Source organism: Nelumbo nucifera, chromosome 5 (assembly GCF_055504915.1).
Source record: "Nelumbo nucifera cultivar China Antique chromosome 5, China Antique-T2T, whole genome shotgun sequence".
NCBI classification, from domain to species: Eukaryota; Viridiplantae; Streptophyta; class Magnoliopsida; order Proteales; family Nelumbonaceae; genus Nelumbo; species Nelumbo nucifera.
The window spans coordinates 31,962,110-31,989,416 of NC_142653.1; the positions used below are offsets into that span (position 1 = coordinate 31,962,110).

General features: G+C 38.2%; 1 protein-coding gene and 2 pseudogenes across 2 annotated transcripts; 1 reads left to right on the forward strand and 2 right to left on the reverse strand.

Annotated features, from left to right (window-relative positions):
• Window positions 1-431: 431 nt before the first annotated feature.
• Window positions 432-12,078, reverse strand: LOC104599978 (uncharacterized; annotated as a pseudogene). The gene is made up of 6 exons (XR_016076331.1): window positions 11,980-12,078; window positions 11,249-11,880; window positions 10,794-11,056; window positions 2,772-2,909; window positions 1,124-1,360; window positions 432-764 (listed from the first exon to the last, which is right to left on the reverse strand). The product of XR_016076331.1 is annotated as an uncharacterized LOC104599978 (transcript).
• A 2,151-nt stretch (window positions 12,079-14,229) lies between these two features.
• On the reverse strand, window positions 14,230-21,107 carry LOC104599977 (transferring glycosyl group transferase). Its single transcript, XM_010262752.3, has 3 exons — window positions 19,308-21,107; window positions 18,636-18,799; window positions 14,230-18,281 (listed from the first exon to the last, which is right to left on the reverse strand). Exons 1-3 carry the CDS (start codon window positions 19,948-19,950, stop codon window positions 17,187-17,189), a joined length of 1,902 nt encoding a protein of 633 aa, XP_010261054.1. The 5' UTR covers window positions 19,951-21,107; the 3' UTR covers window positions 14,230-17,186.
• A 986-nt stretch (window positions 21,108-22,093) lies between these two features.
• Window positions 22,094-25,311, forward strand: LOC104600163 (ammonium transporter 1 member 2-like; annotated as a pseudogene).
• Window positions 25,312-27,307: the final 1,996 nt, after the last annotated feature.

The window sequence follows — 27,307 nt, forward strand, 5'->3', positions numbered from 1 at the left end:
CTCAAAGAGAATAAGGGAAAGGAGAGTTTCTTAAGATTCCTATGACAGACCCTCTCTCTCTCTCTCTCTCCACCTATGCTAGTATCGTGTTACCAAGATGAAAATAATAGGTTTGCAGGTTTAGGTTCTACATTGGTTAAACTGTCTTAACTCTGAAAATCATACTACAATTTATCCCAAGTAAACTATCTATTAAAACATGGGATTCAATTATGATACCAGAAAGACATGATACTGTAAAAGCTTGTTACCAATCAACCAGTATCATAAAAGTGGTAACCAATCAAGGTGGTATTTATAAAAATTCAGTGGGGTTTTGATTGGTCAAAGCTATTCCAGTATCATGTCTTTCTGGCAGCTAAAAACATAGCAATGAACCATGTGAGGGGGCACACCTAGATTCAGGTGAGTTGCAATCTACAAACTGAGCCTTACCTTGAACCTTGGCTTGCTAAGGTGCACCTTCTAAAACACCAATCAAACTCAATATGAATTTGATCTCAAATAAGATGTATAAAAGGGTAATAGAATCAACCAAAATCAATGTTCAACCAACCACTGGGGTAAAGGAGATTCCATCTCTGCTGCTGCTTCCCTCGTTTTCTGCTGCATTATCTAACTGGGCTCTTCCTCATACTCTTTTACAACTCTGCTCTGGAAGCATCATTCATTGAGTAACCAATAACATCAACATAAGATGCATATGCTCCGATGATTGACTCAAATATCTGAAATCCCTTCAAGTACTCAGCTTTGTTTAAGAACTGCACCACAATGAAGATAAAACTTAAGCCTAATTCCCTTTGCATATGAGTGTAGTAAATGTCCGTGGGTGTTTGTAGTCATGGTATTACTATTTTTTCCCTTCACAAGATGATCTATGCAGGTTAATGAATGTTGGACAGAAAAAATAAATAAATAATCAAACATGTGACGACAAGATCACCACTTCTTTCTGATAGCCAGATCACTACTTATCATCAGTAGTGCCTAACACATCTATATTTGTGATAATGCTACAGGTATCTCAAATATGCATATATCATATCATACAGATAAGACCACACTCCATGGAAAGCACATGTATAGCAAATACAAAAAGATAAAATCAAGTAGAACTAACCTCATTGTGGTCATGGAGCAGAATAGGGGTGTTTGCCATGGGAGAGAAGCCAATTGCAGGCAACCCCCGCTCACGGAAATATCAAGCATCTGTTGATGCAGGAAAAATCTCTGGCTCACCCAGCTTTCCATTAGCTTTTTTTACAGCCTCCTCTAGTGGTGCCCACCATGGGTTAGAACTATCAGTAGAAGTGGGGGTTGGCTTCCCAAACCTGCATAGAGGATCCTTCTGCTTAAACTGACCAAAAAATAACCATGGTTAGACATTTCAGAAAATAATAAGCCACTTAAAGTTCCATACATGTTATTACTGAGACACCTGCAAAGAAAACTAAGAGCAAGACCTCAACTGGGAGGAAAAAAGCACCTTTTGTCAGAACACCCAAAGACATGCATAGCATGCAGGAAATAGTTCATCAATTTCTGGACTGAATTTGTTTATAAATATTAGAAGTAACATAAAGCAATAGATTCAAAGATTAGATTAATCTAAATAGAAAGAGACTTTAGCCTCAGAAATATAAGAGGTGGGAGTTGAATGATTGGCCCAAACCAGTTGCTACGCATATACCACATGTAAGCCATCGGCAAGGAAATAGCCTCCCAATATTAATACAAATAATATTGATCAAAAAATATTAATGCAAATATTTCATAATAAACCATCCATTATGTCCTCAAACCATAGTTGCCTAATTTGCAGGCTCACTTGGATACCCTAAATACTCAATTTTCCTCTCATAATCAATAAAATTTAATAGTTAACAATCAAAAAAGTTTTTTTTTTATCAGTAGAATCAAAAATAGAATTATGCTAAAGAAATTGCATATATGGTTAATACAAATCTTTCTCTTAAAAATTGGTTAGTTCATTCCCTTTTTACAAACGTTCTAATTCCCTATCTTACAGGTTTTTCATTTGTATTTCTTCGTTTCTTTAAAATACCATATCCTATATAGCTTTTTTCGTTTTTAATTATTATTAATATTTTTGTCTTAAATCTTCAGGTTATTTGATTATGTTTTCTTTTTTGGATTGTATGAACTGACTTGCAAATTGGTACAATTGACTAGGGATCAGTTTGCGAATCAGATTGGTTGGCAGTGATTTAAGTAATTATGCTTCAGATTGTGAAAGTTGTGTATTTGAGGTGCTGTATTCTCCCATCATCATACTACTCCAAAAATTTTGGTTAGTATATCATGGACATTTTTTCAAGTTCTCTTTAATTATGGAGTATGGACTCCCTATCTTGCATTCCTACTCCCAAATCACTGGCTCAAGGCAGAAAGATAAGAACTGACTTAAAACCTTCATTTGCAAATCACTTGTTTACCATCCAAACAGAGTTGACAACATGGATATGCAGTAGTTTCTCTATTACCTCCAAGTTTCAAAATTCATGGCAGAGAATAGCTTTGAAGATGGTTTCTACTCTGTATTTCCCCTTTTCTTTTCTTTTTGCTTATTTTCTTTCTCAATTAAAATTCTTTTTTATAGGTTCTTAATTAAAACTCTTTCATACATAATATCACAAAATATCATCAGAACATTTACAGGAAGAATGAACTACGCAATTTTTTCTTCAGTTGCTATTTGCCAAACTGACTCCTGAAATTAAGTGAAGAATTTATGAGCTTCTGTGTACCTCAAATGTTATATTGCATGAAGAAGGAGACCATTCCTCAGCGATTCGTCTCTCCAAGGGCTCTTGATCAGCAGTTAGTGGAACCCGGATATCAAAACCTGCTTCTGCTTCGGATGGCTGCAGATTCATAATGAAACCCTGATGGGGAAAGAAAACAGGATACCCAAATAAGACCAAGTAAGAAATGCATACAAACAGTTGGCAACCTGAAACTCAACTTGTTACCGTATTTCATTTATATATCTTGAGAAAGATAATCTGATGTTCAGATCAATATTACTACACATGTCATCACCATCATCATCATCTAAGCCTTATCCCAACTATATGGGGTCAGATACTCATGGATTTTTTCAGAAAATGAGATTAGTTTGGAAGTAATGTTGGAGGTTACTCATATTAGGGTGATACATTGGTTGAAAACCTTGGACTTGTTTGCAGATTTTTCTGTAGATGAGTTGCTAAGAAAGTGGAAGGAGATTGCAGAACCAGTTTCAGCCAAAAAGGCTTCAAGTTCTTGTTGGACCCCTCCACCTCAGGGTTTTACTAAACTGAATTTCAATGGCAGCAGTATGGGCAATCCAGGGCCCTCCAGAATTGGGGGAGTTATAAGAGATGAAAAAGGGAATCCGTTAGCCATGTATTCTGGTCCAATTGGGGTGGGAGATTCCTTGAGGGCTGAGATACTAGTAGTTCTTGAAGAGGTACAAAGGGCTAAAGGCATGAATATTAAGAAAATTGATCGTAGAAGGAGATTCTGAAATTGTGGTGAACTGGCTAAAAGAGGACAACTCTAGGCTTTGGAAGTACAGCAATGAAAAGAGAAAATTTAAGTGGCTGGCTAAGGAACTTGAAATTCAATGTACATGGGTAAAGAGAAGGGCAAATTCATTGGTAGATGGTCTAGCTAGGCAAGGGGTGAACAGAAACTCTATGTTTTGGGCTATGTTGTAATTGCTTTTTAATTTGGGTGTACCTTGGTTGTTTTGGGGAGTTAAGATTGTTTAGCTCCCTTGCTATGTAATTTTCTTATTCCATTAATAAAATTCACTGTTATTGATAAAAAAAAAGATAAACAATAAATCACAGCACAGATGAGGATGATGAGATTGACGAGTGGCAAGATACAAAACACTAAATGAATGTTGGATAAATGTAGAAATGAATCCATTCAAGGTAGCTTTAATGCACAAATGGAAACAGGGGACAGTCATCTGAGAAAATTGTAACATACCCATATGAAAACAAAACCAATGAAGGCACCAATGAGGCACAACTCGTCTTAAGTTCAAGGTTTCTAAAAGGGCAAGAGAAGGTAAAAAAGACATGAGTTCAGGTATTGAAAAAGTTTTGACAACTCGATATTTAATAGAATATACCATCCTAGATAAAACGGTGGTAAGACCAAAGATGATGATAATGACTCCAATATAAACCATGTAATGTATAAAGGTGATAAAATTATATCAGCAACCCATAGTAGTAGCTCACACATGGCAAAAATCTAAGGTCTATCACACTTTTTTTTGCTTTTATGAGGTTTATTAATAATCATCATCATCCATGCCTTATTGGCTTATCCCAAGATTCCCAACTATATGGGATTGGCTACATGAATCCTGTTTCATCAATCTGTTCGATTTAAAGCCATACCCACTGATAATTTGGAGGCAAGGCAATGCCTAGGCGACAAGGTGCCCTTGGAGGTTTGCCTCACCTAATCGCCAAGCAGTTTTGTACTTTCTATTATAAAATCCTTTTTATTCTTTATTTTTTGAGATTATAATAATAAAATAGACATTATTAAACTAAAATATTCATTTTGTGTGTTTAAATTCAATCAACACAAACATTGCTAAATGCTGTATTGAACCTTCAAAGACTGAAAAACCTGAACCAACAAGTAAGGTAGAACTTAAAATTTTGTCCAATCAACACATCTTCTTTTTCTTCCATATCTTCTACTTTTTATTTTCTTCTTTTCCTATAACAAAAATAAGGGTTCAGCCCCTATATTTTTTCAATTTTCTTTCTTCTTTTTCTTCTCATGAATATGTTGATTTTCTATACTTTAGAATGAACTTTATACTTAGGAAAATTATGAATAATTATAAAGGAAATATGGTTATGGTATGTAGGGAACTTCCCTAGGATCTATGTTTATTACTTAAAAAAATCCATTGCCTAGGCGATGCCAGGGCGCCCACCTAGGTGACTAGGCAACACAACACCCCCCCTATTGCCTAGCCTTGCCTTGGCTCCTTGAAAACTATTTGCAACTACTCCTAGGTTTCTACAGATGGCTTCATTCTTGATCCTATCTTTTCTAATTTTCCATTCATCCATCTTAGTATTCGCATTTCTGCCACTCATTTTCTGAATATGTTGTTTCTTGGCTACCCACACTCCGCTCCATACAACATAATTGACCTTACAATTGTTTTATAGAATTTTCCTTTTTTTTATCGGCAACACAGAAATGATTTCAATAATAAAAAATAGGCATGAGTACAACAAGAGGTTGTAAAAAAAGAAGAAAAGCACAGCTCCCAGTGATTTAAAAGGTGCGCCTGAGGCGCACAGGCAAGGCGCATTTTGGGGTATGCGCCTCGCCCAGGTCCTAGGCGTACCCCTTTCAAAAGACACACGCCTAGTGCCTTTTTAAAATTTTGCGCTTTTTGCTTTTTTCTTTTCTTTGAGTCTAACGGCTGGGCCGAGGGCTCCACCCCCGGACCCCGGCCACGCCCCTCGAGACAAGCCCGAACAAGTCTATGTTAGGGTTTGGAATTCTTATTTCTCACACAAATAGCGAGCAAAGTGAGTGAACCCCCTATTTGCTAATGTTGTTCATTCATTCATTGCAATAAAATATCTTCTTAAAAAGCAATGAAAGTTATAAAATCATTATTTTTTATGTGAGAAATAAGAATTCCAAACCCTAACATAGACTTGTTCGGGCTTGCCTCGAGGGGCGCCGTACAAAGGCGACTCATAGAATCAAGAATGCAATATGTTTTACATCACATTAGCTACTTGAAGCAATGCGATTAAGGAAAAAAAAGAGTGTGGGTTTTACATGCTTTTATTTTTAAATTTTCATTTGAATACGCTTTACATGTTATGCTTATGTATTTTAATTTTAAATAATAGGTTTTTTTAAAACATTAATTTTAAAAATTAAGTTTATATTTCTTTCATTTTTTTATTTTTGGCATTTTTTTTTTAATTTTCCGACTTTTTTTTAGCTTTTTTTTTGTAATTTTGCGCCTTGCTTAAAAAGGTGCACACCTCGCCTTGCGCTTTTAAAACAATGAGCTGGCCCCACCTAGATATTACAATTGAGCCCAATACAATTGAGTCCTGTGTAACCACCTGCCAAGCTGTTGGCAGTTCTTCTCACCCACTTAACTCTGATAGTCAAGTCTTTTGCTAACCATTTAAAACACCTGAAGTCATTCCTTAGGTGCCATGTCAGCCCGTCTCCTTCCTTCAGCCATTTCACAACAGTTCTCAAATCACCCTCAATGACTAGGTTATCAATGCCAGACTCCTTTGCCTTCTCAACCCCATATACTGCAGCTAACAGTTCTGCTCTTGCCACATCACCCTGTTCAGCAGGCCCTGAGTATAAGGCTATGATGTTTCCTTCCTCATCCCTAATTACCCCCCTCCCCTATGCCTGAGGGGCCCGGGTTACCCAAACAACTCCCATCAAAATTCAGTTTCTTCTAGCCACATAATGGGGGTGACCACATCTCAGCAGGTTTCTGTCTTCTAGAAGATGAACCAACAATAACAGCCCAGGCCCTAAAAAAGTCTTCAACTTTAAAGTCTGAAAACAGTTTCAAACTTTTTGCCCATTGTGCCACTCTTAAGGTTATGATTTCCACCAAGGCTTCCTTACTCCTTTCTCTTTCTTCAAATATTCTTGAATTTCTTTCCTCCCAAACTGTCCATAGTATCGCTGCTCTCATACATCTCCCAAAATCCTGCCTCTCCTTTTGGTACAGCTAAAAACAGGCGGGATAAACAATCTTTCCAACCTGTCAGGAGACCAAAAGCATCCAAAGAGGGAGAGGAAAACCAATTCCAAATAAGATAACAAGAGGGCAAGAGATAAGGAGATGAAAGGCCACTACTTAACTTGCACATAATGCACCAGCTGGGGAACAAACACCAAGTTGGCCTTTTTCTTTGAAGTAAGTCACAGGTATTAATACAACCATGAAACACTTCCCAACAGAAAGCACTGATTTTTGGGGGAATGGGAAAGCACCAAACTTCCTTAACTGGAAAGAAGGAGAGGATGAAGTGGCAACCAAAGAATTGAAGAAAGATTTACAAGAGAACAAACCATCAGAGTTTAGGCCCCAAACCTTGGAATCCATACCCCCTTCACCCAAACACACTGAATTCTTCAGCAAGCCAAGCAACTCAAACATACTAGGAATTTCAGCTTCTCTAAGGTTCCTGTTAAAGCCAAAGTTCCAATTCAACCCAGAAGGATGAAGCTGTTGGGTCAAGAAATCAGATACAGGTTTACCCTTAAAACTGGACAAGTCACAAAGAGCAGGAAATCTCTCACCCAAAGGACCATCCCCAATCCAAACATCCTCCCAAAACCTATTTTTTGACCCAAAGCCCAAGTCATACCTGACATGATTTAGAAAGGTAGGAAGAATTTCATAGATGGCCTTCCAGGGGGAATCCAAGGTAGCTCTACGAAGACAACTAGCATCCCATCCATTGCTAGATATGCCATGAATGCTTGCAACAACTTTGTTCCATAGCTTGTCATACTCATAAGGGAATCACCAAAGCTATTTGCTAAGTAGAGCCATATTCTTCAGCTTGACACTACCAATTCCCAACCCCCCTTCTACCTTTAATTTCACCACCTTGTCCCATCTAACCAAGTGATCCTTCTTCTTTTCCCCTGGCTCCCAGAGAAAGTCCCTCGTAATTTTTCAATTTTCCTCACTATCTCTTGGGGCATCCTAAACACTAGCATACTAGAAGGTTTGCATGGGTGGACTTAATAAGAGTTAATCCCCCCCCCATCGAAATATAGTTCCTTTTCCATCCAGTCAACTGCTTCTCAATCCTCTCCACCACAGGGGTCCAAAAACTAGTCGATCTAGGGTTGTCACCTAGGGGTAACCCTAAATATCTCAGAGGCCACTCACCCCTCTCACAACCTAAAGCGCATGCCATGTCCCTTAAATCATCTTCTTCTACATTGGTTCCAGCAATTAAACTCTTAGACCAATTAACCCTCAAGTTAGACAACCTCTCAAAAAGTTTCACCATCAATTGCAAATTTTCCACCCCTGCCCTACAATCACCCTCACAAAATATCAAAATATCATCTACAAACTGCAAGTGAGTAATCAAAATATTGTCTCTCCCAATTGACTAACCTCTAAATAATTGCAAGGAATTTGCTCTAGAGATCAGCTTACTCAACCCTTCAGCTACCAAAGTGAAAAGAAAAGGAAAGAGAGGGTCACCTTGTCTAAGCCCACAAAATCCCTCAAAGAAATCAAACACCACCCCATTAACAATAACAGAGTAATGGCTAGACTATAAGCCACACCTTCTCATGATATCAATTAAGAAATTCCAATCCACTAGGTTGTAGGCTTTCTCCAAATCCAACCTGATTGCCACTCCCTTTTTCTTTAATCTCCTTTGAGCCTCCACACATTCATTCACAATCAAAATCTGATCAATTATCTACCTATCTTGTACAAAGGTCCCTTGAAATTATGAAATAGGTGGGGGAATAACCTTCTTAATCCTCAAAGACAACACCTTTGCTATCACCTTGTAGATATTGGTGATTAGACTAATGGGTCTGAAGTCCAAAGTCCCCCAGTCAATGCCTTCAACCACATATCTTTCGTTTAGTGGTCTTCTATAAATAGACCTAAAATGCTCTGAGAATGCCTTAGCAATCTCTCTTTGGTCTGTAACTTCACACTCCCCCACCAAAAGAGAAGTGATAAAGCTCTTTCTCCTTCTTCCATTTGCAATGACATGGAAGAACCTTGTATTGCCATCCCCTTCCTTGATCCACCTCTCTCTGGACTTTTGCTTCCAACTTATTTCCTCTCTTAGCAAAGTCTCCCTAATGCAATAAGGCTGGAACAAACTATTAGAAGACATAAGAGAGAGAGAGAGAGAGAGAGAGAGAGAGAGAAATCCCAAGGAATCACTCCAAGGGGGGTCCTAGAATCACTCTAGGGTTTGTAGGAATCACTCCATACGCAATCTTGCTTTAAGAAATCTTCATTCATTCATTCATTAGCTTAAAAGGGAAGAGAATACATCTATTTATAGAGTGATTTGTGTGGCCCGGAATACTGTTCACCATAATTGCAAAAATGCCACTCCTTGTCTTATGCATCAAGAAACACAATAACTTTCTATTTATTAATGCAAATAAACTAAAATTGAAAGGCAAGCCCTACTAAACTAGAGGAACAAGATGTTATAGCCCAGGCCCTCACAGGACTAGTTAAAATGACGAAAATACCCATCTGTCCAAATATACAAAAATACAGAAATTTTAAGAAAATTCCAAATTTGATTCTTCAGCTCCTGCATTACTCCATTAACTCCTTTAAGGACCATCTCAACTCCCTATCACCACCTTCCAAAGAGCCCTCCATTTCTTTCTTGTCAATCTCCTCAATTTGAGATATCAAGTCAGCTTTTCTTTCCTCCAATTTTCTAAACTTCTCCTTATTCCATTCCCTAATCTCCTTTTTCAGAAGTTGCAAATGCTCCCCTCCATTTTGCCCAACTTGCTCTAATTCTTTGGGTGACATCCTCCTAAGTCTCTCCCTTGTTATAAATTATTGAACCGAGCTAGAAATGATCACATTGAGTTGTCTCTTGGTCTCTAATCCCAAGTGTATCCCAATTTACACCAGTTATTACTAAATTTACATTTAATATACTTTGTTTTCGTCCTACTTATTTTAAAACCTCTTGTTTCTAGGGCATTTGTACATAAGTTTACTTTTGCATTTAATCCTTCATTAGTTTCATCAATTAAAACAATGTCATCCGCAAACAAAATAGACCATGGAACTTCTTCCTAAATATGTTTAGTCAATTCATCTACGATTAGTACAAATAGATAAGGGCTAAGTGGTGAACCTGGGTGAAATCGTAAAGATCCATCATAACTACAAAATTCGAAGTCTCTCCCACTAATGTTCTAACATTGGTTGTTGCTCCCTCGTATATATCCTTAATTAGGTCTATATACCTATTTTGAACCCCTTTCTTTTCCAAGACCTGCCATATTATCTCTCTAGGAACATTATCATAAGCCTTTTTTAGACTTAAAACACTTTATAAGTAATTAAGCCTTCAAAATATCATTGTTCGTTGCCAGCACTATTCATCGCTTTGCATGGGCTCTATATATGAAAGCTAGGCAATCTCCATGTGCAAAGAAGAATACTGCCTGGTCTATTGAATTTACAACATTGGGTGAAAGGGGCCAAAATAGGTGATCCTAGGTTTAATCATCCTCAATAGGCCTAGAATTATCATTTGGAAACAGCCTCTCTGTATGTGCAGGGTAAGGTTGTGCACATCTGTCCCTCCCTAGACCCCACATTGGTAGGAGACTCGTGCACTGGGTTGCCCTTTTAATAAGCCTAGTATTATTATCTTTTGCATCTCGCCAAGTCTAGAGAAAATATAGTGCATTAATCTTGTAGAACATAAAAAATGGTTCAAAATTGGCATGGCAGAATCAGAAATGTGCCATACATTCAGCAAAGGTAGAATTAGACTGAATGGTCGGTGGGACCAGTTGTGCATACCCAGCTAGGCCCATTTTAGTTCATATGGAAATCTAATGAGCTTTTAATGTGGGATTGGTGCGTGATCACCCTACTAGCAATTCCACGAATTAGATTAACCCCTAAAATCATTAGAACCCATTTCAAGTGAAAGGGTAAAACCAAAGCAACACCAAAGCATGTTTGTTCAAGAACTTACAGTTGAAGATGGCATGCCAGCTTTCAAGAAGACCATATTAACAGAAATGACCTCGCCCTCTGCCTTCAAGCCTGCCTTAACCAAATCAAATTGCGCATCCCGGAACTTCCAAATGCTCTCAATACTCTTCAGCAGGTTCTCCATTGCACTATTGTCGTAAAGCTTCGACCCATGGCCAGGTACTCCAGTAGCCTTGATAACAAGCCACCATGGACACCTCTCTGCAAAGAAAACCCTGTAGTTCTCGTTCGTCGAAGCCAACCCTGTACAAAGCAGATGGCAATAAATCCATAACGCAAGTGAAACAATACGAGGTCAACAATCCATATTCATGAAACAAGCTGATCTCAACAAAATGTCTAGAAGACAAGTCTTACTACGTTGATCCGATAACCAATTCAGTTTGAAGCACCGCCAATAATGGCAACTAATAATGTAAGCATCACCGAGCATACCTTCATCAAGGACGATCCCGACATTCATTTTATCGAACACCTCCTGACTGGGCGAACTTCTCTGCGCCATCCCGACCGCCGATCTCCTCATCAGGAACAAAAGACAAATAAACAGATCGAACCGGCTCAAACCCCGAAGCCTTCAATCGACGAATGGCCTCCAAGTATTGCAACCCAACACATTTCATGTCCTGGGACCCTCTTGCGTATATATTGCCACCCTCGTCCACATGGGCATCGAAAGGAGGGTGAGCCCATTTGTGGTGCTCGGCGGGAACGACGTCGGTGTGGAAGTTGAGCAGGATTGAAGGGAGGGTAGGGTCTGAACCAGGCCATTTTAGGAGGACTACGGGCTTGCCCTCGACGAATTCTATGGTTTGTGATGCGAGGGATAAGGATTTGGCTTGAGAGAGGATGAATTCTGCTGCCGCGGCGTAGTCTGGGTTGGGGTGGGCTGTGTTGATTTGAAGGTATCGTTGGAGTCTGGCGATTGTCGCTGATGGGTCGTGTGCAGCGGAAACGACAAGTGAAGGTTGAGCTTCCTGCACCTGTGACTGTCGAGCAAGTAGTGGTAAACCATTTAATCGACCCTTGAGCTTCCGTGGCCGGAGTGTGGTAGCTACCCATGGCAACTGTGGCCAATAGGACAAAGTAAACCCAAGAACAAAAAAACCTAGATATTCAAGCTAAATGGAGAAAAGAAGGGAAATGAAAAAAAAAAAAAACGAGACCTCAGGCTTAGAGCGGAGGAGAGGTGTGAACCTGCAACAAACCGAACTATCATTAAAAATATGGAAGCGACAAACGAGACCGTTACATACACACCCACGTCAAACGATACCTTAGAGAGAAGGGGAGGTCAGAGGTGAACCTGCAATAGCCAACCCTGAAACTGCCATCACCAAATCGACAAGGCTTGCTTACTTGGCTCTCTTGTCTCTGCGTCTTCTGTAAAGCGTATAACAGTAGTCCAAGTAAGCAAGAGACAAATAAAGAGGAGGAATGTCTATGGACGAGACGAGTCGTGGACACTGGACAGTCGACACTCGACACGGTGGAGATAGGGGGCATGGAAACAAGCGTCGTAGGATGCATCCGGCCCACATCACCCGTGGGTTAAAGTTAGACCGGAGTCACCCGACTATAAACGCTCCTCCGTTGTTATACTACCACCGGTAGCCGCCCTGCTTCCACTTCCACATCTACATTTTGCAACTACAACGCCGGTGCCACCGATTTCACGGACGCCATGTTCTTCCACCACTGCTGAGAGATAACCGTCGTAGCAACTACTACTACATTCGAACGGGTATAACTATTGCGCTTTGCGCATTCCCCGTTCTTTCTTCGTTTGGTACTCTTGCAAAGGTTTTGTTCTCTCTGGGACACTGCTTCTTGAACGAGCTGGGATTGCCGGACCAGCTCCGAGCCCCAACATCACCGTAAACATGGCTATGCTTGAAGCTTATGTCGACTATGGAAGGGAGGCACTTTTTGTTGTATATGTTCCTCTTCAAAGTCAGCTAACTCTTTGAAGGCTCCTCTGTTATCAATGGGTCTGCCTTCCAAATCAGTTCATGTAAGTAGGTAGGAACAGACTACAAAGGACTCATTAACGTCCATTATGTGAGCTAGAAGAAAAGATGGGTTTTACGTTTGTTCATCAAAATCCCTTCTACAAAATCTAATTCTACTTGGTTTGGATTCTAAATGGTAGATGGATTTATTGTTTCTTTTGCAAAGAAAACATATATGGGGTTGGTAAAACCCAATTTGGCCTTTTAGAGATTTTGACAAAAATATAGATTTTTTATGAACAATTTAGCTCTATGATACAAAAACCACTCAGGCATAGATCTGTCACTGTATAAAAAATCCCTTTCAACCCATACTTTGCAAGACTAATAATCTGTATTGAAGAAACCTCCCCTATTGAAACTAAACACAAGTCCATGATGAAGTTCTTTAAACTAATCACTTGGAAATGTTTTTTATTTCTTTTCTGTCATTTTCATTTAGGCCGTGTTTGGTTGCAGTGCAATTTCATTTGCACTGGTACAAATGCATGGGGAGTGCAAATGAAAAGAATGCAAATTTTGGCTTAATTTTATTTTGGGTTTTACTTTATTCTGTTTCAGGTCTTTTTTACTGCAATCAAACAAAATAAGGTCAATTTTGAAATAAAAATAAATCATAATTTGCATCAAAATCATTTGTGCTACCATGGTTTTGCATCAGTGCAAATAAATTCGCATTGCAACCACAGCCTTAAGCTCAGAATGAGAACCAATAGGAATGGGAAAAAAAGGACATTGAAGGTTCTTGTTGTGTATTGGTAAGGTTCACTCTGCCATCTTACTAGTAATTGACATGGAATGCTGGTCAGTAATACTAATGCATATAATTAGCTGGTCAGCTTAGTAATTATGCATTCTGTTAGTACTGAAGTGTTTGGCTCTAGTTCTTGATAGTACTTATAAAGCATGTGCTGTTTTATTGGTAAAACTAAATTCATGGAAGATTTGGTTCCCGTGTAAATAAAATTGGAATTTCAATTAACTTAATCTAGACCAAGAAATGTACTTGGCCTACTAAACCTATGGGACTTGTTCAGTCCATAAAGGGATTATCTATATATTTTCTCATTGCTTGTGAAAGATTATTTCCTTTTTCTGTTTCTGTTTCTTTGGGCTCAAGAACTATTCTTCTCAAGATAGTAAACCAGAACTTTGTTGAAGCCAATAGTAAACCAGAACTATTGGGATGATCCTAGTATTGGCAAGTTTCCTATGCTCAAAATAGAACAAACTAGGACAGAATACATGAACTCTACCTCCATTTTGGTAACACCCAGAACCAAGAAATCAATTGATTAATTAATTAAAAAGAAATGTAATGTAAAAGAGTAATTTCATATTCCTTCCTCATGGGCACCCACAATGCAAAGCACCTTTGTTCATTATGTAGATATAGAGGGTGAATCAGTGCATCAATATCGTCCATTTTTTGAACAAAATAAAAGTGATTACTGTTGATAGTCATAGATCAGTACAGGTAAATTGGCATCCAAAGTGTACATAAATATATGGATACATCTTGGCCTTGTGCAGTGCTCCTATAAGTCAAGCCACAGAAGCACCAAATACCGGACAGATGATGCACCTAGTCATGGCACACACACCTCAGTAATACTAAAACATGCAGTATAATCATACACTTGCTTCACCTGAAGAGAAGCTTAATAGATAGTACATATCATACTGGTGCAAGTACCAATACAGACAAATACAAGCATGTCCATAAACAAAATAAATATTTACAGTACATGTAAAGTCATCTCCAATAAAAAAAAAATAGAAGTTATCAAATATTCCAAAAAACAAATAGATAAAAGTTATTTTCCAATAACAATATGAGAGATCATTTTTTCTAGGAAGGACAATGATTATATGTCAAATTATTTAGGCAACATTAAGCAATGTTTGTTTGACCTGTTTCTTTGTACGACTAGGTTTCGACCTCGTATTCTTATTGACATAAGCAAGATAGACACGACTTTACATGTCTTGCAGGGCAGGGAAGGACACTATAAGACTGAATCACTAAAGAAGGGATATATGGGAAGAAATGAGTAGAAGCTGAATAAAAAAAGGGAGATGATGACGTCTCTGGGCATGCTTCTATGGGTGTCTTAGCAAACACCCTCCCTCCCTATTCCCATGCATCTGGTCTGTGTCTCTGTAAGAACCACACAGCCTGCCATAACACAGAAATAGAAAGAGACAGACCAAATTGTAGATCTGTTATTTATTTGTTATCCAAACCAACATGAATATCACTTGAGTCACAAAACCAGACAGAAAAACCAAACAACAGAGGCATCTCAGTTGAAAAAAAAAAACAATAACAAAACCAGCCGATGAAGTAAGGGTTTTCTAGTCACAAAATCTAAAACATTTTAGGTCTGCCTGAGAGGAACCAGGTGAAGTCAGATCCAAACTTACTTCCACTTATCATCTCTCTGGTCGCTGTACTGCTGTAGTATACGTGAATCACCACTGTTGCTGGAATGCAGTTAGTTGATGTTGATTTGCACTGTTTTTGCTTTGAACTTGTCACCTCTCTGGTCACTGTAAGAATGAATAGAAAAGCCTCTCGATTTTCTTTCCTCAGTTTACTTACCTTTCTCAGGGGAAGCGGTTTCCTACCAAAGCAGGAGGATCCTGTATCCTCATTTTCATGATTTTAAATCCTCTCATTTTCTTTTCTTTTCCCCATTTGGGGTCAAACCAAACAAGGGAATAATTGGAATATTCCAATTTTTCCTTCTTTTCCTTCTTTTCCTTCAAACCAAACACAGCCTGGAGGAATTGGGGAAGAAAGTGGAGCTGGCTTTCCATGGCAAAGCAATAATAACTCGTTTTGTAATTAAAGGCTACATGGGTTCAAAGGTTTACTAATAGTTTGGGTGACTCGCTTGCAAAGCAAAGGATGAATAGAAATCAAGTCTTTTGGGTTCAGTTGCAATTTCATACAAATTGGGAGAGACAGCAAGAGATATGATCTCATGGTTTCTTTGTATATATAAGGGTGTGGCCATATTTGTGCATTACTGTTTATAAGTTTCTTATAATGTTCTTTTCCTGTTATTTATTGAAAAAATAGTAGCTCTAGACAATAAACCCACATTCCCAACCATTTGACCATAAACCATAAATGTTTTTTTTTTTCTTTTTTTTTATGTCATTGTACCAAAGGTTGTTTTTATCCAGGAGAAATCTCCACAACCATTAGGATGAAGGTTTCTTTCAGAGAAATAAGTATATACATAATGATTCTCTTTGAATGTTCAAATCTCTAATGTCCTATAAGTTACACACTTAGAAGGAAATGAATTGAAATCTTGGATAACCAAAGAAGACCTTCCCAACTATATGGGTTTGCTAAACCAAAAGTGAAATGTATAACTGAAATTAAAATTGATTAAATTTCCATAAATGTTGAAAATAATATTCAATTTAATTTAAGAAACCTATATGAATAAGCAAGCACCAAAGGCTCTGCACAGATTAAAAAAGCTAGATAAAGTGACAAGAAAACAGAAGATCATATTTCAGAACATTTAAAAACTAAAACCGATTAATTACGATTTTTTTCTTTTTATCATTAACAAAATATTATATTGAAGATGAAAATAACAAATTAAAAAAAGAGCTTCTATATAGTCAGACTAACTGCACTTAAGGGAAACAATTACAAGAACAAAATGATCAAATATGAGTTCCACTGTGTCAGTTCAACAGAGACTGTCCCCATATGAATTTACATGAAATGCCAAAACAACAGAGGGAGGTAAAGAAAGATTGCTTAGTTATGAAGTTACTCATCAATTTGCTGGCTTTGTTTTCACCATGTCAGTTTCTCAAGCACCGGAACATTAAGCAGCTTTGACTTAAATAAAAATTGAACCTCTGGTTTTTGGGCTTCATCATTCTGGCATCCACATCTGATTCCTAACAGATGGAGTAGGCCAACATTCAACTTGTCAAATGGTTTGGTAAAGAAATAACTCAAATAGCACTGGCCTTCATCCGGTGAGGTAATGAAAGAGATCAATGAACTAAGATAAAGCCTCTATCCCAATTTTTCCATGCCTTTCATAATATTGCACAGACAAATTAATCTGGCAGAGAAGGGAGTCTGTAAAATCAGATGGATTGAAAAATAAACAAACCCTGCATGTTTATTTTTCTCTTCTTTTCTTTATCAGTTTACTGCTTGGGCATCTAAAAAATGTTAAAATAGTTGCAACAGGCCACAATCCTGGAAAACAGACTTGATAACTGCCAAGAACTCCTATCTTCCATGAATAAATGAATATGCATCATGCATGATAATCATAAAGAAGACAAATTACAGCCAGAAATATATTCAAATTCTATGACTGATGGCAGACAACAGCTGTGCAAGAAGAGTCACCATCTACTATCCACATACCCAAGTCTTCAAGCCTCTTTTGAATATTATCCAAATCCATCTCAGAAGACCAAAAGATTATCCTTTTCCTGTCCTCAGCCACAGTTTGATTTGTATTACCTGTTTCAACTTTCATAGCGAAGCTCATTTCATCCAACCTCTTAATCCTGACTCCATGCTCTTCCAAGGATTTTGCAGCAATACCCTCAAAATGCAAGTGACTTTTAGAAGGAAAACCTCCGCCCCTTAAAGAATTTGCCATTTCTGCGACCTTGTAAATAAAATCATCAATCCAAATCCCTGAAGCAGTTGATGAACCCTTAACAAACAGAATATCTGAGTCCCTTCCTGCAGAGAAATCATACAACTGCTCGTTTGCATCAGAAAATAAATCACTTTTAAGTGGGACCATATCTCCATTTATAACCCAAGAATTGTAACTAGAATCAAGACACCTTTTTACTACATAGGCCTTAACCAAAACTTCACTAATCAATTCTGCATCTGATCCTTGAAAATCCATCACCTTATGACCTCTGATATCATTAAGTAACTTCTGTGCACTGATTACAGGATTTCCTCTCCTTGCAAGATCATGTAAGAACTCAGATTCAGGGCCAACCAAGATGTAATTCTGGATATCCAGTCTCTCAAAGTGGCATAGAAGATTCCTAATGATGGTTTGGGGTGTCCTAAATAAGCCTACAAGTATAATGGATTTTTGTTTCTGCACAGTGTGAAGTACATGTCTCAATTCATCAAAATTAGTTACCACTCTCCCAGGCAACACTTCTCTGAAGCAGAAATCATACCATTTAAGAATGCTCAAAGGCTGCATCTCCAAAAGGTTCAAATCAGAAGAACTTCCTTCTATCAAATATGAATCTGGTCCAGCTGTCTTGCCATAGTTAACACCAGCATCCCTGTGAGAGACACTGAGGGCCCTTTCATTTAGAAAGTTGGTGTAAATATTGAAGTAGGCACGAGACTGTATGAATTTAATGAACCAAGGAGTCCATATTCTCTCTCCCATCTTTTTGTACCATCCTGTTGTCACCTGCCATAGCATACAGGACAACAAAAACAACTATTTTTAGCAACAGGGCAATGAAAAGAAATTACCAGACACATGAAGAACGCAACATAAACAAAGTAAATAAGGGCTTGTCTCTATTTTCACTGAATGATACATTGCCTCTCTAGAGGCTAAACATGGCTGATCTCCTTGCAGCACATGCACTCAAACACACACAAACTCACTTACACTGGTAAGTGGTAACAGCACTTTGATCATACAATCTTATTTCCCTGTTAACCTGACAGCAGCATGCCAATTGAAAAGATGTAGTCCAAGGTTTTCTTCTTAAGCTTCCCAAGGGACAAAATTGAAGGTGTAGAGAAATTTAATTACCATTCCTTGCAGCACTGGTTTGATGCTTTTGGCTTTATGTTCATCATACCACAAACGGAACTCTTTCCAGGGCTTTGGAAATAGAAGCTGACCCCATGTGCCAACCAACTGATACAAGAAAAGTCGAGTTCCATTGTCCAATTGCAGTTTGTTCCCATGTTTACCTAGAGATAATCAACTCAGGGGTTAGTGCTTAGAAGTTAGAAGGCAGTGCCAATTTTGGTACTGGTAGCATGATGTTGGAAAATATATGCTAATGGAAGAAAAATACCCTAAATAAAAATCAAAACACAGACACACACACACAAGAAATGCTGGTTATTTGACTACTATACATGCAGGGACTTCTGCTTGCTTGGTCCAATGGTAAAATCTCAGGTCGAACTGTTTATATATCAAGCAAAAACACTCTCTTCCAGTAAAGATGTATCCACCCATCTGAACAAGAAATGCTGGTTATTTGTCTACTATACATGCAGGGACTTCTGCTTGCTTGGTCCAATGGTAAAATCTCAGGTCGAACTGTTTATATATCAAGCAAAAATACTCACTTCCAGTAAAGATGTATCCACCCATCTGAACAAACTTGATTTTAGTTTCATAGGTATTGGACTGTGCAATGTAGAAAGTTATTTCTTTTCTTAATAATAGTTAAAACTGGGCAAAAATTACCTGCAACAAATCTCGGTCTCTGCAAGGAAGCCCCATAAATTGAAGGACTGAAGTTTGAAGAATTATAGTAATAATTAACAATTATGCCTTTGAGAAACTTATAATAAAGCGGCGAGACCTCCAAATCATCTTCAACAACAAACACGAACTCATCGTCGGAACAGGGCCACCAGGCCTCCAGCCACTGTGCCTGCAAACCAACATTCCCTGTCCGATAATGCAAGAGCTTCTCCCCAAACTTCCACGAGAACCCATCAACGAAATTCAGCATACGATGAGATTCATCGAGCTTTTTGTCCAAGTCCGCAGACCTTTCTCCTGAATCGATCTCCTTAAAATGATCGATGAACACATGGAGATTCACCCGGTCATCCCCATAATCAGCATTAGCAAGAGAATGCAGGCACCGAGAGAGCGAGTTAATGCGATCAAAAGCGAGAACTTTAATGGTGAAACTGAAATTTGGAGAGACCAGAGTAGAGTTTCGGAGGTGATTTAAGGAAGCAGGGAAAAGGGTTGTCGGATTGGAATTGAAACTGTGAGAGGAGAACAGATGGAGAGATGAGTGATAGTAGGAGTAAAGGAAAAGAGCGAAGAGAGAAAGGAGGAAGAGAGGGAAAAGTCTCTTCTTTGGAAGAGTCATTTAGCGTTTACAGAAAGAAAGGGAAGGGATCAAAACTAGAGGGAGAAAAGTAGATACGCCATTTCAAGAAACCAAGAAGAAGAAGAAGAGAGCGGTTTCCGCCCACCAGAAGCTCTTACTCAATCTCTCTGATCTACAAAGAGAGTTCTGAGTTATTCCTACTTCTTCAGCAAGGAGAATAGTGTCCCTGAGATCTGCTCACCTGAATAATGTATTGCGATGTATATCGATGGTTGCAATCCTTGAGCTGCGATTGGAGGAAGGCAATTCCCTACAGAGTGCACATGGGTCGAGCCATCCAAAGCCTGGTCCAGGCCAAGGCCGGTGCCAGGACCCCACCTAAACTTTACTGTTGTTGGCGGTGCTGCCTGCTCGGCTGCTCGTGCTGTTTTGTTAAATGGTCTTAAATCCCGCTTACCCTGTTTTTCTGTTTTTGCTCCCTTAGCCCCTTTGCAGCTCTGCTCTGCTAATGGCCTAATGGGTTGCTACCAATAATGGATAGTCTTTCACTTCGGTCTCAAACAGGTACCCATAATCCCAAAGTTTTAATATAGGTTGTTCTATGGATGCAAAGGAACTCTCTCAAATCTCGAATTCTCAATCAAAGTTCATTCTATTTTAATCCCAAATTCCGACCCACAAGCGCACTCAAGATGGGTAACATTCATTTCGTTTCAGACTCTATTGATCGATTGATCGATTGATCGATTCATACTCATCAACAAATGTTGGGTAGCCTTCATCGATTGATCGATTGATCGATTCATACTCATCAACAAATGTTGGGTAGCCTTCATCGATTGATCGATTCTTCAATTACCCAGTTCAAAAAAATTTAATTCCAAATTCCAACCATGTGCCTTAAACTCTTGGTTGCAGCCCGTTCCATGACCCGCCACAACATTTGTTGATGAGAACCTGAGGGGGAAATCTATAGTGATTAGTGGATGTGGAGGGCTTGGGCTGTCCTCCTCAAGGCCAAGGGGAGTGGGGGCTTACGGATCTGACTTGTTTTCGCTTATTTGAGTCCTTTATATATGGTACCTATTTCCAAGATTCGACATTAGAAAACAGATTGAAAGAAATGATTTGAGGAGTAAAGGGCACTAGGGTTTGAGAGACACAGAGGCTGTTCATATTTGTTGTTACAGTGGATTTCTGCTCCTTCCGTGGATGTAAACAAGGCTGAACCACTTTAAATCTTTTAAATCTTTGTATGCTTTGCTCTATTTTCTTTTCTTTTTCTATTTCTCTATTTATTAATTGGTTTCAAATCTTGGGTTTGTGATACTACAATAATCTGCATGGAAAAGGAAGCTACATTACTGGTTTGTTCTCTTATTCTCATGGGAGTGCTATTGGACGGGAAGGAATAAAGATAAAGGTGAGAATGAGGAGATGTATTTGAAGCAAGGTTCAAAACATCGATACGCTTAATCGGTAGTTTTTTTTTTTTCAAATTTAGTTCAGAGGAGCCGTTTTAAGGTCCATCTACCCCCTGAACCGGTCAAAACCTTGATACATCCTCTGTAAGGGTGTATTGAGAAGTGTAGAAGCTCCTTGAAGTGTGTATACTACATGGAGAGGTTGATTGATATTGAACCTGATGCAGTAGAGTGGAGACTTTCAGGCTTTCAGGCTCTTTCCTATTGAAACGATGAGACACCTAAGCAGGGCCAAGAGGGAAAAATTCAGTTGTACCTTGAACTTTGCGGGGAGTGTCAAGTTAGTACCCGAATTTCAAAATGTGTCATTGCAATATTCGAACTTTCAAAAACTGTTAATTTAGTCTAAAACAGTTAACAGAGTTAAGCGACATGTGAAATGACACAAATGCCCTTTGGATGTCATCTAATTTTCTTTATAGGGAAGAAGACAATGAATTGTGCATGAAAAGTATCTCGCTCAGTCTCTCTATAAACTAAATAAATACTTTTGCTACCCCTAAAGGCATCCAAAAATCACGTTGCGTACCTAAGCGAAGTCAAAACATGAGTCAAATCCTCTCGTTTGGCTTGGTGTGTATCTCGCTCAATCTCTCTATAAAAATGGTTCCTGAGGGCCAATATTTCTTTGAAGTCGTAGGACTCAATACCTCAATTTTCTTATGTGTTTCTCTCTCTCTCTCTCTAGACATCTGACCATGGCGTCTTTGACTTGTGTGGCATCTGATCTCGTCCCACTCTTAAATGGCATTACTAACACCACTACCGCTGCCGATTACATCTGTAGGCAGTTCAGTGCCGTGCATAATAGTTTCACGGATGTAGCTCATGCCATCAACAACACTTACCTGCTCTTCTCGGCCTACCTTGTCTTCGCTATGCAACTGGGCTTCGCCATGCTCTACGCTGGCTCCGTTCGTGCCAAGAACATCATGAACATAATGCTCACTAACGTGCTTGGTGTGGTCATCAATGGTCTATTTTACTATCTCTTTGGGTTCACATTTGCCTTCGGTTCTCCTTCCAACAACTTCATTGGTCGTTGTGAGCTCCGGGAAGTTCATGGCTGGCTCAAAGAAATAGAGTCACCACCCATTTTTTAGAGGAAATTGACCCTCATTTTCAAATTTGAAAATTTGATTTGTCTTTGATAGCGACTCCATCCTCCATGGGAAAAGACACACAACTGAGAAATTTCAGGTCCCAATGATTAGGAGAGGAAAGGTATTAGGCACCCCTCTCTCCAAACTGCTGTAGCAGCCCAATATGGGAGTTGTTTAGGCTCGATTTCTAACAAAGAAAAGCAAAAATGGTTGCAGAAAGTTCTTAAATTTGGATGAACATGCTTTCAACTTCCTTAAGACCCTCGCCTCTCTGCCTCTATTCTCAATCAAGAAGAAATTTCAAATGATGGTTCACCAACATTTCAGAACTTCAAAAAATGAAAGACTTATCTTTCGTATGTACCTTGTTAAAAGTTTTTCAACAGCTAAGGATGAGATAGAATGAAGTTTAAATGAATTCTTGAGCTAAGGAGTGCTTTTGGTTGCAACAACTTCCACTTGAAAATGGAGGATGCAAGTTTGAAACAGAGGTTCAGAGTACCTTCGAATTTCAAGTGAACAGAAGATAGTATATTGGCTGGGAGAAAGCTCTTCTCTCTTCCCTGTCCTCCTTTCTGGCCCCCTCTCTCTGTGGGGCCTCTCCTTTGAGCTTGAGTTATATTAGTATTTATAAAGAAATTGAGAGGATGATATCTGAAATTCATCCAATCACAAGGATTGGGCTTCAAGAAAGCTTTTTCACAAAAATAGGTAAGGATTCTTCAAAGAAAAAGGTGATCAATCAAGATTTCTTCTTTGGTGAAATGTTTTATTTGATTTAGGGGTGGTTTTCATGGGTTTCGTGTGTCCAATGGGAGCTTGGGGCATGCTTGTCATGGTAGTCTCGTATATGGGGCTGTCAATGGCAGAAAATGTAAATTTGATGGACTTTTAAATGTGGTTTTGTCTTTTCTTAGCTTTAAGTGGGGGTACCTTTGGGTTTTTTGGTTTTTGGGTCTATTACGCTCGATTTCATTGGTCCAGATGTTGTAATTTGTGAAGTAAGGGGTTGAAATTTGTCCCTACCCTCTTGAGGTCATAGGTTGGGACTGTTGATGTGGCGATTCAATCTGATGCATCGAAATGACATCTTTTTAGTTTAACGGTCAAACGGATGAATTAAGATTTGAAATTTGACGTGCTAGATTTTTTTGGGACTCTAAACACAATGGTGATGTCTAATTGGTCAAATAAGGTCAGGAGAACCATTATTTCACAAAAAACCATTGATTTGGTCAACAAACCACTAACCTAGGCGATCAAACCCTCCAACAGTTTTGGCCTTTTTTTTTGTTAGAATGGGCAGTCCATTCGGTTCGAATGGTCGGACCATTTGACCCAGGAACCGAACCCCTGATCGGTTCATTATCCGGTTCGATTTTAAAAACCTTGCTTTTGATTGTCTCAAATCTAATGGAAGCTACGGATCTTTGATCAGAGGAGTGGATTAACATATTTAGTTCAGATCATGGTCTTAGCTTATGGTTTTCTAATCAACGAGAGGGCTCAAAATGTAATCTTACTTTTTCAGCGGTCAGATGAAGGTGTTTGGTCGTGAAATTTGACATGCTGGGGTATTTTGGGTCTCTGAATACAATGGTAAGGTTTGATTGGTCATATGAAGTTGGGATGATAGATGCTAAGCTATTATTAATGAGATTTGCTGAAATAGGATCTAGGCTTAATGGGGGTCAAACGAGAAAATTTTGAGCTACAATTTGGTAAGTAGGCATGGATTAGGGTGAGGAGTCAAATGGATGATTCTGATCTAAAAAATATATGGTCAATCTTAGTAATCATTCAGGGCCATAAAAATAGGATCTTGATGTTTTTGTGGTTGGTTGTCATAGATTCATGTTGGGATTCTCTAATTGATTGTTTCCTAGTGATCTTGAGGTGATGGATATGTTGGATTTGATTTTGGAGGAATTAGAATTTGAATATTGCATAGATCAGGGCCATTAGAAAAGAAGTTGGTGTGATGAATGGTGGATTTTTGCAGTTGATGTGTAACTAAGTTATAGTTTTCCAAGTTTAAGGATGATGTCTTTTCGGACATTAGTGTTGATCTCAAGGGTCTAATTCGTCCCATGGATTATGTCAAAGGATGGTAGTTTGGGTTTTAGAAAGTCTCAAGTTGATCTGGTTGTGTTTCCGAGTTTTTGGGGTCTAAGAGGAGGGTACGAAAAGGTATGGTGAAGGGACCGAGCAAAAATTGGGTGCTGACAGTCGTCACTTCTTCGGCATGAAGGTGTTCCCTTCAGAGTTGTTCGATTATAGTAACTTCCTGTATCAATGGGCTTTTGCCATCATTGCTATCGGGATCACTAGCAGCTCTATAACAGAGAGAACTCAGTTTGTCGCTTACCTCATTTACTTGGCCTTCTTGACGGGTTTCGTGTACCCGGTCGTGTTTCATTGGTTATGGTCGGCTAACGGTTCGGCCAGTGCCTCCCATAACGATAACTTGTTGTTCAGATCTAGAGTCATCGGCTTCGTCGGATCAGGTGTGGTTTACTTGTTGGAGGTATGGCCAGGCTTTGGGTGCTCTCATTGAAGGGCCTAGAATTGGTCAGTTTGATCACACTGGTCGATCTATAGCTTTGCATGGTCACAACGCATCCTTGGTCATATTGGATATCTTCTTACAGTGGTTTGGCTCGTATGGGTTTAACCTGGGTTCGTTTTTTACCATGTTGAAGGCGTATAACTCCAAGAACTACTATGGATAGTGGAGCACTATCGGCCGGACTACAATGAACACGACTGCTCAATGGTGGAGCCATGGGCGTCTGCTTCATTTAGGTACGTAAAGTGTTTTTTGGCTAACTTGTCGAAGAGCACTTGATCATTCTCTTATTGTTCATTATTGCTTTGGTTTAGTTTCAATTTCAATGAAGAAGACAATGAATAGTGTCTTCTTTAAAAGGGTAATTTTGGAATTTCAGAATTTTATAAAATCACACGTGACATTATGTGCGTCAGTTAATTGGCGGACTACTAACAACGAGTACTAAATTGATAGTTTTCAAAAGTTTGGGTATTGCAATGACACGTTTTGAAGTTTGGATACTCACTTGACACTACCCCCAAAATTCATGGTACTAAACTGAAATTTTCCCTTAAAATTAATCTTAAAAGAGATTGGGGAGGCCTCTCTTATTAGTTGTTTTTTTTTTTCTTAATTTCAAGGGACTACACAACTAGGTAGCCCATCCCCAAACCCATAAATAGGGATGTCTAATTCAAAATTTGAAAATTTTAATAAATTATTAAAAGAAAATATAAAAAACAAAAAATCTAAATATTTTTTCAACTATATTAATATATATATGTAAAAATGCAATATTAACATATTTATTTATAAATATGTTAATAAATATATTAATATATACATGTCTTTTATAAGTGAATGTGTTTATAAACACACACATACACACATATAGGTCTGATCGGGTGATCCAAGTTCGATCCATTTTTCAATTGGATCCTATTATCCTATATGAAAATCCAACATAGGGCCTTCCTAATCCGACAAAAATAGGATCAGATTTGGATCGGATCGGATCCATTTGCACCCCCACCCATAAAAACATCATTCTGATGTTTCCTTTGTTGTGTTTCCGTTTCACTATGTAACACCTGTGTGTGATAAAATAGTGTATTTCATGGCTCTACTAGTTTTCTTGATTTTCGATACATAAACACTAGGGGTGCAACTTGGCCAAGCTTAACTCGAATCTGGACAGATCCAGCCCGCAATTTTACACAAATTGAGCTTAAATTATCGGTCCTCAGGCTGGGCTTTTAAATTTTTTAGGTTAGGCTCAGGCCTTTGGGATGCAAACGGATCAAATCGCATTCAAATAAGGGTACATTCAAATACGATCTGATCCAAATATCTGATTGTATTTGATAGGACTCGTTTGAATTTGAATCCTATCGATAAGTCGAATCTTCGGAGCTGATCCAATCCAACTTGTTTTCTTTAAAAATTAAAACATTATTAAAAGAAAATTAAAATATACTAATTTAAGTAAAGTAAAAACAAAAAATACAAGTATTGTTTAATTATTTTCATCATATATATACATGTTTTTTTATAAAAAATAAACAATATAACAAATTTATAAAATTATAATATAAAAATTATATTTATAAATAAATAAATAACATATATATGTATAATATATATTTATAAATATATAATATATTGGATCGGATACTCTTGGATCAGATAGGGATGATCCGAATCCGGTTCGACTTCTGATCAGATCATATTATCCAATCCTATTCGAAGATCCAAATTCGACCAAATAGGATCGGATCATGATTTGATCCATTTTCACCCCTATCGGGCCTAGCCCTTAGGGAAGCCCAAATCTAGTTGAACTCAAAAGTATTAAAGTATCGATATCGGATATCTTATCGGATAACGCAAATACGGATACGAATACAAATACGAATACATGCATGCTTTGGAAACACATGGATACAGATGAAAAAGATGTAAACGCATGGATACACTAGGGAAATACATACAAATTTCATAAATATATTAATAACATTAAATTTAAGATCAAAATAATCGCAAAATAGTATACAAATACATAAAAGATGTAAATATTAAGGATATATATGAAGGAATATATTACGATTAATGAACCGAGATGCATAATTTTATTTATAGTATATCAATCAAGAGTCCAAGGCACAAAACATTTGCACCTATTATATTTTAATTATTTTATCAATTATATTTTATTTTACTATTTTAATTTTTTAACATTAAGAAAAAGTCAACTAAAT